The 12,361-nt window shown below is 39.7% G+C and overlaps 1 protein-coding gene across 2 annotated transcripts; it reads right to left on the bottom strand.

The window, feature by feature from the left end:
• Nucleotides 1-512: 512 nt before the first annotated feature.
• smyd5 (SMYD family member 5) lies at nucleotides 513-12,228 on the bottom strand. Of its 2 annotated transcripts, XM_030740111.1 has the most exons (14): nucleotides 12,103-12,228; nucleotides 9,480-9,588; nucleotides 9,106-9,245; nucleotides 7,135-7,256; nucleotides 6,980-7,049; nucleotides 6,293-6,397; nucleotides 5,992-6,054; nucleotides 4,053-4,123; nucleotides 3,850-3,956; nucleotides 3,578-3,634; nucleotides 3,361-3,455; nucleotides 2,877-2,947; nucleotides 2,298-2,401; nucleotides 513-1,524 (listed from the first exon to the last, which is right to left on the bottom strand). In XM_030740111.1, exons 1-14 carry the CDS (start codon nucleotides 12,193-12,195, stop codon nucleotides 1,451-1,453), a joined length of 1,281 nt encoding a protein of 426 aa, XP_030595971.1. In that variant the 5' UTR covers nucleotides 12,196-12,228; the 3' UTR covers nucleotides 513-1,450. The 2 variants fall into 2 exon arrangements, with proteins under 2 accessions (XP_030595971.1, XP_030595972.1); XM_030740112.1 differs by having other exon boundaries at nucleotides 513-2,401.
• Between the last annotated feature and the right edge of the window lie 133 nt (nucleotides 12,229-12,361).

The raw sequence follows: 12,361 nt of genomic DNA, 5'->3' as shown, positions 1-12,361 counted from the left end.
TTTTCTCATTGTCAACAAATATTTTTTAAAAATCTGAGTGACAGTGAAAGTGACAGTGCTGTTATTAGTCTATGGAACTGCTGTGGCTCACAAATGTGTTTTTAATAGTTTTTTTGGACAAGAACAGAGATCTACACCACAGAGAAATAACCTAAATCAGGCTTTAGACACGTAGCCGATACTCTGTTGAAGGATCAATTCATTGCTTTTGGTCTTTTAATGGAATTTGTCCAGGAGAAAAATAAAAACTTGGCAAATCACCAAGTTTAACCCTTAATGGCATTAAAAAAAAAATAAGGCATAGTGTCTAATATAGGTTTTCCATGTACTTGAAGCACGAGGCTTCAAAAAAAGAAAAAAAGAAGAAGATTAGTACTGAAGGCCTAACAGCCTCGAAAAGACAATTTGACTAAGGATCTGTAGTTAATACGAAAGGACTGAACAAATATTTTAGCAGTACAATTTTCAGCAGCAAAGACAGGAGGTGTGTAAAACAAATGACTCAACAGACATCCAATTTCAATGCTTTATGCCAGAACAGTAAAAATGACAACCACTAGGCTCCTGTTATATTTAAATTTCACATGTGACTTACAAAGCCACGCTCTCTTGTGCCACTGCGCTGATTGCTAAGTGAGAAAATTGTCATTCAATATTTCCAATCTTTGTTGAGCAGCTGAAAACACTGCGATTTGTGATTACAGTCTTTGTTGTAATATTGATTCACGTGGAGCAGCAGCAGCAATTTCACTCGTATGGAACCGTGGTCTGAAATACAGTTCTCAACAAAGGGCAAACAGCTACTGACAAAGCAATTTTCCACTCAAGGTCTCCATAATGCATTAAGTAAGGTTTAACTCAACCCAATAGATCACAGCGTGAAAACCAAACTATATTTCACCAGCTGGATGTCTCCCATATGACAAGGCTGTAATTAGGACAATAAATAAAAAGCCTGAACAGCACTCTATGCATAGTCATGTAAGAAACATATTTTAGGTAAAGCAGAAGCACCCATGAGCCAACTGACCTTTGCTTTGTTTTCTTTTAAGAGTCTTTAGAAAATGGAAACTGTTATATTAAGTGAGCTTACATGTTAAACATTATTCAGTCGCCATGATGACAGTTTTGCTTTGGCTCTTTACTCCCGCACAATGGATTACACGCATAATAACTACAGTATAGGCTATAGACTTGATCTTGTGCTGCTCTTATTATCTTATTATATATATGAGCTATGTATGAAACTGCAGGGTCACTGACAGCAATCACAAATGAATGTTTGCCAGAAGGTTGTTGATTCTCCAAGTTTCTGGAAATCTGCTGGAGGGAAACATGCCATTCTTCCAAAAGATATTTCCTCATTTGGTGTTTTGATGATGGTTTTGCACATGCTGTCTGACACATTTCCAATATGTGCTCGACTGTGTTAAGATCTGGTGATTGTGAGTCACACCATACTGAAACATTCAGTGGGCCTTTGAGTCCAAAAGGTGGGGGGGTTCATCCTGGAATAGATCACCTCTGTCAAGATAGCAAAGCAAGGATAAAGGTGATCACCCAGAAAACCTTTGCACAGAGTTGGTGACCCTAATATCTACGTCATAAAAATATAGAGTCAGAGGTTTGGATTTTTGTCTGTTGAATATTGGGGATTGGGTATATTTATCCTTAAAAAGTGGTAGTTCATACAACATGCTGTCAATGTAAAACAGCTGAGTAACACAAACAGTGTAGAGAGAGCATTCATACCCTGGCGTTTTTCTCTGCCTACCAATGGGCGACCAGAAATCCAACTAAAATGCTATCCCTGTTCCATTTCCAAAGACTACCATGCTGCGTGCAAAAAAATGATTTTAAAAGCAGCTTCAATAAATGAATTTGACATTATTCAGTCCCCGTGGGTTTAAAACACCAGTCTGAACTTCAATGTCACAGAAAAAAAAAAGATACGCAAATCATTTTCTTTGTTCTATTTTAAACCCCCAGTGTGCTGAAGTAGAGCCAAAAGAAGCAAAACATCGCCGCCCTAATGCTGACACACACACACACACACACACACACACACACTTCTCTGACTGATCTCTAAAATAAAGAATGGCTGAAATGTGTTGCCAATGGGCCATTTTCTACACACATTTGGCCAGTGAAATGCAGATCTGGACTAGTTCTTATTATTCTGGGCTTTATGGATGCGGATTGTGGCGGCAGGAATGGGAGCGACTGAGAACAATATGGCCAAGTCTTTCATCAGACATCTGTCATCTCATCTTCCATCTCATCCCCCTCTGTTTCACCTTCTGCCACACCTTCTTCTTCCTCTTCCTCCTCGGATGTCACATCGAGTTCATCCATCTGGGAAACGCACTTTGGACACGAGCAGACAAACAGGTAGTTCTCCCTGGGAAGAAAGTGTTCCACTAGTCACATTGTTTGCACCTCTGCTAAGAGCTCATTTTAATTAGAACCATTCTGCACGTTGCTGTTAAGAAAATCTTGGCGTTTGAAGTGGCTGCTGTGCACAAAAGCAAGCGACTGTTCAACACTGCAATTAATACTTGCAGACCACACCACCAACCTGTAATGAAATGACACCTTCTCAAGACTGAGAAATAACACAGGATGCATTAAAAACACTATGTGTCTCATAAACTCTCCAAAAAAAAAAAAAAAAGTGTTGGGATGCAACTCAAAGATGCACAGACATCATGTTAATCAATGGGTAGTGTGATCGCAGGAGCAGCCATCAGACCCACTAGCCTATCTGCTTCAAGACACCCTATTATTGCCTGGAAGGCTTTTTATTGATCCAGATGGAATTCATAACAGTATGACCCCCGTTCAAGTGAAGTATCCCGGGGATTACAGATGTTTACCTCAGAATCTTATGTCTGCTATGCCGGCTTCGGTCCCGCTGACAGCAGTCCAAATAACTGATGCAAATCTCCTGAAAATGAAAAACACACACACACACACACACACTTCATCTGGCTGAAGAACCCCAACATCAATAAAAATGTTATTGTACCATAACAGTTACAAACTTCTCATATTGATATTTTGTAGCAATATCTTTTCCCACACGCTCCCTTATGCAGACGGTTGCTCCCGTTGTACAAAACGCTTCAGTTTTTGCCAGCACTCAAAGAAGATCTTTGCTGTGCAACTAGCACGGCCGCTGTGACATTACTGTGCCACGCAGATGCAAGGCTTCTCAATCTTTCTGACAGCTTGACAAACCCACTCCAATCCTTAAAGTCTCAGCCTTCTAATACCCCCTGACAAGAGAGCACACAAATGTTCTTTGCAGTCTATTTCAGGCCAAAATTTATCACTCAAAACCCAGACATGTCAGCTCACCTCTCCCTGGTTGATGTCACACAGGGCACTGAGGTGAAGGAGAAAATTGTTGTCGGGGAATGACGCCTCTGCGTTGGGTATGCAGCTGTGGTTACCTGCAGAGGTCAAAGAAGCCATATGGAGAGGGGGGGTGTCATCATATGGCCTTCAGCCCAGTCTAACAGCATCTTTAATCTGAAGTAGCAGTGCTCATAAGAGAGACATCAACGGCAATTACATGAGCTTTGAAGCAGAAAGAGTCCAGACCCCTCACAGTTTAGAAAGTCTCCAGTTTCTGCAGAGAAGAGACACAATTTATGCACATTTCTGACCTTTGCTTGGGTATGCATGTGTTTATGTAATAACCACAGCACTGGTCAAAATTGCAAAGCACACAATACAGACAATAACAAATACTAACACAGACAATATGGCCATTGCAAATCTGCTCAGTTGAGACAAAAAGAATTTACTGTAGAAAATACTGCAAGACTAAGATAAAACTGTGACCTTTTTCTATGTCCTTGTATAGCTGGTCAATAAAAGAGTCCAAATGCTCCCTCTGCTGGGCAGGAAGCTCAAGTGCATCACAGGCATGAACCCACTGGCTCAGAGAGCTGCATTTGGATAAAACAAAGCACAAACACAGTGAAGCGCTGGAGCCAAATCGAGCTCCGGTGCTAAACCCAGTTAAAGGTTAAAGTGATATTTACCTGGTGCCAATGCCTTGTCCGTTGGTCCCGACCAAAGCAAACAGAGAACGAAAACCCTCAGGGACAAACCACTGCAACACAGTCATAGCTTTAATAATCCATGCGGGGAGTTTTCAGATCCACATTTTTCAGAGAAAAATGTCACTTCAAGCCCAAGGTGACTGACACACAAATATTTAGTCTGCAGCATGAAAAAGAAGCAACCCTCACATTTGAGAAGCTGTGCAGCTACACAATTGCTAGAAAATGTTTGAGAGCCCTTTGGAATAACTGAAATTTTGATTACTCCAAAAATGTTCTAACCTTTAACAAGGAACCAATTTTTAAAAAATAAATTCAATAAAAAAAGCAATCTGGCTCATAACATACAAGCAGGGTGTAAATCATGGTTTAATTTACTCATTTTTGATTGCTGTGTACTTGAAGCAAGTTCAGCATCCCCAGGATATCGTTTTATTACGGCTTCACAAACCTCACAACCGCAGTCACACCAAGTAGTGCAAACATAGTCAAGCAGATTTTTTTTTTTTCCCCAACCTAAGAATTTACCCAGGAAGTGTTAACTCCAGATGATCAATGGCAAACATGGACAGGTATAGAGAGTTCTTACAGGAGCAGCGATCACAGACAGTATAAAACATGGATGTAGCTTCTGGGTGGAAAATGAAGTCAATCCGCGAAGTGCCTTAAATCTGCATTCTATCTGAAAGCCACCAGATGGCGACAGCTGTGGATGCAAAAAAGACTTCTGGTCCTACAGAAGTCTATGGGAAAAAAGCTTTCTGTTTTGACCTCTCTAAACACATTAGGCTTCATCATTTCAGGTCATAATGTATTTTTAAAAAATTAAGTTAAGTCTATTTTGTAAATCATGGTCAATGAAGATTTGTGACTGACAAGCTGTTAGCCAGCAACACCCACCCCTCGTTTTTTTTAATCCAAGTTGGCAGCAGTGAAAACGCTCATTTCAGGGCTTCAAAAATGGGACTTCAGTAACGTCACAGTAGCTACGTTCATGTTTTAAACTACAATTCCAAACAACGGGATCTTAAGATGAGGAATTTCAGGATATAGAAGCTCTGAGGCTAAATGCTAAAGAGCAGGCTAAACGATACAAAGCTGCTGGAGCTGAATCCAAGTAGGAAAGCTGTGAAAATATCAATCTTCATGAAAACTATCAAAATAATTTCATGGCTTTCATCATGATGTCTAAAAAGAAAATGAACTGTTTGACGGAGAAACCGTTTTCATCTTTCTTTTTTTTTTTTTGGACACATTTTGGCTGCTTTTTTGCACCCAAAAACACATTCGGCCATTTATAATTCACAACCTTCTTGGTTTGCCGTTTCCACAAATAAACTGACTTTATCAAATTTTGTAATGCATATGATTAACATTAGAACAATTAACCAAAGGCATTGTTAAAAACAGGGGGATATTATTTACTGTTTGACCACTGCCGTGTTTCCCTCAAAGCTGCAGAACTTGTGAGTGAGCGCACTCGGGTGTGAAAGGTGAGAGCGCACAGTGCTGCACAGACAGTGAGAGTGCCACTGGCATTGTATTATAGTGCAAATGATTATGCCATAATCAGAATATATATTAACAGTACTGTCTCATATCTTTATATATATATATATATATATAAATAAATAAAAGTTAAAATACTGCCCAGCGCCACCAATTAATTTCCTGCTCATATTTACTGTAGGTACGACATTCCATAAAACAGCAATTTAATAGGTAGAACAATATTAAGGAGGCAAAGGTGGCCAAATAAATCAGAGCTGTCAGCTCCAATTCCACCAGCGAGCAGCTTTAATCGGCCGTCTTGAACAACAGACGCTTTTTGTGGCATTTCTAGCAGCAGTCGGTTAAAAGCAGCTGGACTGAAAACAAGAGGAAACAACATGTGGTGTAACTTTACAGACATATTTACCCGGCTGAGATGGTCATCATAAAGTGCTTCTCTAAAAAGGCTGTGCAACAAGGCCAACTGCCCCTGCAAAAATAATAGTCATATATGTAATATGTTTATATGACAGTAACCATACATCAAACATACGCAGCCACAGCGAGAAATGAAACTCAGGGGTGACACCGGCACGCTTTGCTTATTGAGCTGTGAAGAGCTGCGATTACCATGAGCACACGATATTGTCTTTGAATTTGCAGACTTCAAACATTTTGCACCTCAATCAATTCATATGTCAGGCAGAAATAACATGAACGTAACTTACTCTGAACTGTTCTCCGAGGAGCTTATGGGCGATCTCCTCTTCCTCGTTGGCGGTCCGGCTGCAGAAGTGAGTGAACAGCTTCTGCACGTGTGCTTTATCTTTGGCCTGGAAAATATAAATGATGTTGTGATTTATTACAGCTAAAAATGAAGCTTTTTTTTCCTCCTGTACACCTTCTTCTGTTTCACAGTTTATAATTAGCATTTTTAGAGGAAAAGCTTAAATGAAAGAACTCATTCAAACCTGCACGAGTAACATTAACATCCTATAATAGGACTCAACACTTTTTGCAGCTTTCAGAAACTTAAAACCATGACATATTCATTTTTTTAATTAATATGTACATTACCCTGTAATTTGTTTTCTGTCAGTGTGGTGAAAAGAGGAAAGTTTGCAAACATTAGCCTAATGAACCTGTGACCTTTCAAAAATTAACATGTAGCTTTTCTCGTTTACAGCACTTGCATCAGGGAAAAGTTCATTTCAAGCTTAATTCCATTAAGTTAAATTTTTTTTTAATTAAACATATCAATACAGAGCAAAAGAGGAAAAAAAAATCAAATTACATGCAGCATATTTTATCCCTTTACAGAAAGGTGTTTGTATTATATTTCTAATATTGGTCAGGGTAGATTAGTACAAACACCAAAGTATTTTCAAACCTGTAAACTAGATGAAAAGACTCACCTGCTTCACCATAGCAACCATTTTGGCCATAAGCATGATGCTGGAGGTCTCTGGGGGATAATGCACACTCCTGAAAGTACATCACTGCGGTGAATTAAAATGTCATTACTCTCAGAAGGTTAAAAATCATACTTAAAAAAAAAATGCCTGTGCACCTCCATGCATCTTTGAGCTTATTGATGGGGTGATCCGGATCTTCCTCAGAGGGACCCAGACACAGAGCCCGATGGTACTGCTCTGCTGCTGCCTGTCGACACTCGCTGCTGCAGTACATCACCTGCAGAGGGGGGTGGAGTCACCAAAAAAAACCCTTCAAAATGTTTAATAAACTTAATCACTAAGGAGAAAATTGATTTTATGGTTTATAACTTCTTGAATCTGCAGGGCTGAGTAAAACACAAATGCTTTGCATGAGGCTGCACAATTTTAAATCACTGCTTTGACTCCCGGGATAAATTCATCACAGGACTCTTTAACCCCCACTTATGAGTTTAAGTTTCCTTTGGAGAAATCGGGAAAGCTACGACTTTCAAGAGAATGAAATTTACTGGAGCGCTTTTTGAAGTTATTAAAGGACATAAACCACTTCTGGAACATCATCATCATCCATTCTGAAAAGCAGATCTGAGAAATCTGCATTCAGCACTGGGTTTTACTGAGACAGGAGCGAGCATTAAAAGTGAAGCTTCAAAACCCCCTAGAGCAGCAACCCACGAAAGTATGTTTACTTCACTTTAATATAGTCTAAACTCTGAATGCCTTTTTGCAGGCACTGTATACACTCACCACTTTATTAGGAACACCTTGCTAGTACTGGGTTACACCCTCCTTTGCCTTCAGAACTGCTTTAATTCTTTGTGGCGTACATTCAGCAAGGTGCTGGAAACATTCCTCAGAAATTTTGGCCCATGTTGACATGATAGTATCAGATTTGTCAGCTGAACATCCACGATCCAGATCGCTTGTTTCACCACAGCCCAAAGGTGCTCATCTGGATTGAGATCTGGTGATCTGCTGTTTAAGAAACTAGTCTGAGATGATCTGAGCTTTGTGGTGATTTATCCTTCTGTAAGTCGACGTTGCAGACCTAGAATTGGTACTAAGGGGCACAAAGAGTGCCACAAGATTACACCATCACCAACAGCCTGAACCACTGATCTGAGGCATGCTTTCATGCTGTTTATGCCACAATTCTGACCCGTCCATCTGAATGTCTCAGCAGAAATCAACACCAGGCAACATTATTCCAATCTTCTGCTGGCTGAAAACCCTCCTACATCCAAAGTCACCTCTCTTCCCCATTCTGATGCTCAGTTTGAACTTCACCAGGCTGTCTTGACCATTTCTACGTGCCTAAACGCGTAAGTGCATTAAGCTGTTGCCATGCGATCGGCTAATTAAATATTTGCATTAGCAAGGAGCTGATCAAATCTACCTAGTGAAGTGGCCAGTGAGTGTAGATGGCCTCCTTTACTTCTCTCTCAAACAAACTGTCTTCTGTCCTCCACTAGGGGTTACGTACCTGGGACTCCCCATCGAGTCAAGCACTTAAAGATTCAAATCTGTGTTCCCGCTCCACCCTCTATTTCTTATTTTTGAATCATTCCTTAGTGAATTATTAAAGTAAAAAGAAATAGAGACCCACCTCCTCTAACTATTCAAATCCTTTTCCACGCTCTGAGGGAAGAGCGGCCTTTTTCTAAAAGGCCTTAGAAGCTTCTTTTGAACTTGGAGTAATGACACTACAAACTTTGGCACAAAGAACATCAAAAGAAACAAAAACTGAAAACATTAAAACTTATCAAATATATTTTATCAGGAAGGCACAGCTTCAAAATAGGATAAATGTTTTCTTTTCCAGCTATGGGAAAAAGCATCGCATGTATTAACTTTTCATATGACCTTAGTATTAATGACTGGGTGTTAGTAGTGGCCTCTAAAGACAGATTAACTAGCAGCCACCACTGATGTAGCTGAAGCTCTTCCTTGACCACTGCTACCTTTAAATCAATGTTTCATATCTTATAATCGACCTCACCGATTTCTGTGAGAATTTTACCTTGATCAAAAATTCAAAGTTGTACTTTTGTGGGAGTGGACCGGACTCACTGCCCGATCAGTTTTACCTGGCACTGTGGGCAGGCTTGATGCTGCTCTGGTCGTACACGGCACAGCTCGGGATGAGGAAGGCTGAGTCCGGGAATGCCGCCAAGCCTCCTCGCATTCTCCTCTGCGGTCTCCAGAGCACGTAAGCAGTACTCGCAGGCTGTTGGAGACAAGACAGCAGAGCAGCGTGAAGATGATAAAGTTTGATTTGAGATACTCCTCTTAAAATTCTGATTTATCCATAACTAGCCGAGTACACAGGCAGATTTTTTTGTTACGTTATACGTCATTACTCATATAACATCAGTCCCTTGTTAATCAATGAAAAGAAGCAAGTTACAGAGTCATATATGTGGTTCTCTGTATATGTGAAGGTCTGCAACCAAAATCTCACCTTTATATTTATACAAAGCGTTCCACAGGAACTGTGCAGAGATGAGAGGCCGCTCAATGAAAATGGTTTCTCCCTTCTTTATGCTCCTTTTAGCAAAGAGACCCTTGCCCTGAAACATGAGCAAAAATAAGCCGTTATGATTGTTCTCAGTCACAGCAGGACTCTTTGAAACGCAACTACAGGAAAATTACCAGACAGTGAAAATTTACAAAAAAAATTAAAATGGAATCAATTGCCACAACTCTGCATTTCTGTGGGAAACAGGATCACAGTGAGAGCTGAAATGATTCATTTCTTAACCAGTATGTTTTAAAGAAATGATATTCTGAAAAACTGCTGAAGCCATGCAGACTCCCAAGCACGTCTGCAGCTTCTTCAGAGCGACAACTTGCTGCTTTTCTGTTTAATATCACTGAAATAAATACATTTGTTTGGTTGTGTAACAGAACAGGATAAAAACAGGCAAATCAAAACAGTAATTATCAGATTAATAAGTAAAGAATATTATTGTTGCAGACCCAATCCCAGTTTTGTGCCTTACTCATAACTATAATGTCTTTTCTTGCAGAAATGTGTCACAGAAAAGGTAGCATTGTTTTCACACCACACATCTTTAGGAAAATTATTTTGAGTCTTTCCAGGAACAATAAGTTACTGTGTTTGTTCTTTCACCCACCAACTGTACATCAATAACATGAGTAAAACCTACAAGCAGATGAGAGATACAACATACTGATAGAAAAACACTGGGGAATTTCAGAACAAACAGACCAATTAAAAACAAACATTTATCGATGTGCTGATTATCAGTATCTGCATTTATAACAGCTGATAAATGAAGATTAAAGAAAAGTAAAGAAATGGGAGAAACAACCATGTTATGTTATGTTGTGTTACATTGCCTGACCACCAGAAGGCGCTCTGCAACCACAAACACGACAACCAAATGTAAACAAGTAAATAAATACACACACATGACAAATGTGAGGGAAGGCTGTTTATGTTTTGTGTCTGAAAGAAAAAAAAAAATCTCGACTGATTTCTGTGAAACCAAAGATCGAGTTTCAGAATGAGCATTAAGTAAGGCCTAAAGCATTTTCCAGATAAACATTTGGAAAACAACAATACTACACATGACTAAACCCCAGAGGTGAAGCATGTTCAACACAGCTTTCTTTGCGCTCGCTGGCTCGGCAAAATCTAAAGCCCCAATAAGAGATAAGGTGAACCACCTCTCTCTGTTAACTCAGGCTTTCTGAGTTTTAGACCCTTTTTACCCACAAAAAAAATGAAACTACTGAGTACTATTTTAGTCAGAGACATTACAGGAGGAACAGATTGAATTTCCTTGCCAAGCCTACAAAATCACTGATCAATTGTTTTATCTATAATCTAATACCAGCAATCCAGCAGTGTTTTTTAGTTACAGGTTGTGTTGCTGTAACTTCAATTATATTATCAATGTGCAACTCAGCAGTTTGCCAGTATAAAAATCTAAGTGCAGAAAATAGTGCAGAGACCATCTCTCCTTATTCCTCCTGACCAATTTTTCTCTAGTTTTGCTTTTTGCTAATATCTCTCTCTCTACTGGTAAAATACAACGGTACCTGCAGCCCATTCAGGTTGCACTGCCTCAAGAGTGTAGAGACAGCATCAGGAGACAGACTGTTACACAAGGAGAGCGGGACACAGCTGTAAAAGTGTATCAAAAGTGTGTCTGCCAAAAAGTGATTTCCAATATTTGCCAGAAAATTATTGTTGGTATTGAAACTGTTGTAAATGACTTGTTGGTCTATAATCTGTCAAAGATACGTCAAACATCTCTGTCATAAATTATAAAGTCACACTGAGCCAGAAAGAACATTCCTGTCACAGGTAGAAGCTGTGATGAGTTTTTGGCAAAAATCACTTCTATATATCCTTTATATATATCTGGGTAAAAAAGTGACACTGAAATGAAAAGTGTTTTTCAAGACAGAGCTGGCCAAGATGGCAGAAGAAACTGCAACAAATATAACATCACAGTTCTGTAAAGATGTTTTAAGTAGCCAAAAAGGACTGGATTGATTATAATGTAGGTACAATAAGGTAGAGTCATAAAAATACTTCCAAAACAGGTCATGTTTTTATTTTATAGATAGCCTTTTCATAAATCCTGTTGACCGCAGCCGAAAAAATATTAGAAAATGAAGGATAGATTGTGAGTTGATGTCAAGGGATAAAAAAGTAATAGCTTCACACACACCAAGTTAAAGTCGTGAACCTGTCAGTCACAATCATTAGTGCACCTAAAGAGTGGTTTAACAGCCACTGAATTTACATCTTGTGCTATTATGAAGTTTGCGTTTCCTTTAAGGAATGGGAATAAACATTTGCCAGCTAAGCGTTGGTCCCCGGAAACTGCTGTCCTAAAATGCTACTAAAAACATCATAAACATCAAACCCTTTGTGGGGGGGATTCAGACAACCAGCCGATCTCCACACCGGGGCTTAGCCAGTCGTGCCCGGCTGCGATCAGCACTGACAGGTAGCCGACATGCGACTACAGCACCGCCGCTTTAACGCTACTTTAATCCAGATTAGTTCAAATCCGTTTAATCTGAAAAGCACGAATTAGTCCCACCTTGATGTTGTCGATAAATCTGACTTCCACACAGCTGGCAACTTTGCCGGCGTCCACGCAGAAGGAAAACATGTCATCCAGGGGAGCAGCCATGTTTCAAACGACCTTTCCCCTTTCAACCCTGACGTCGATGTCTTATCTGAGACAGGCGGCAGCGACCTCTGGTGGTGAGAACGTTGCATTACTACATGTTAAAAAAAAAAAAAGGTGTTCAGTTTTTGACTTAGTACTTGTAGTTGTACTAGTAGTATGTGTAAAG

This window comes from Archocentrus centrarchus, chromosome 10 (genome assembly GCF_007364275.1).
Source record: "Archocentrus centrarchus isolate MPI-CPG fArcCen1 chromosome 10, fArcCen1, whole genome shotgun sequence".
Lineage (NCBI taxonomy): Eukaryota > Metazoa > Chordata > Actinopteri > Cichliformes > Cichlidae > Archocentrus > Archocentrus centrarchus.
Note: the sequence above shows the minus strand (reverse complement) of the source record. Positions and strands in the feature narration are given on the sequence as shown.

Excerpts from the sequence above, each read along its gene's own strand:
- smyd5 (XM_030740111.1), bottom strand. The coding sequence starts at position 12,195 with ATGGCTGCTCCCCTGGATGACATGTTTTCCTTCTGCGTGGACGCCGGC. Across the intron at positions 4,124-5,991 it reads ATGATGACCATCTCAGCCGG|TGGTTTGTCCCTGAGGGTTT; the intron begins GTAAATATGTCT and ends ACTGTGTTGCAG. Across the intron at positions 3,456-3,577 it reads CTTTCTGCTTCAAAGCTCAT|GTAACCACAGCTGCATACCC; the intron begins GTAATTGCCGTT and ends TGACCTCTGCAG.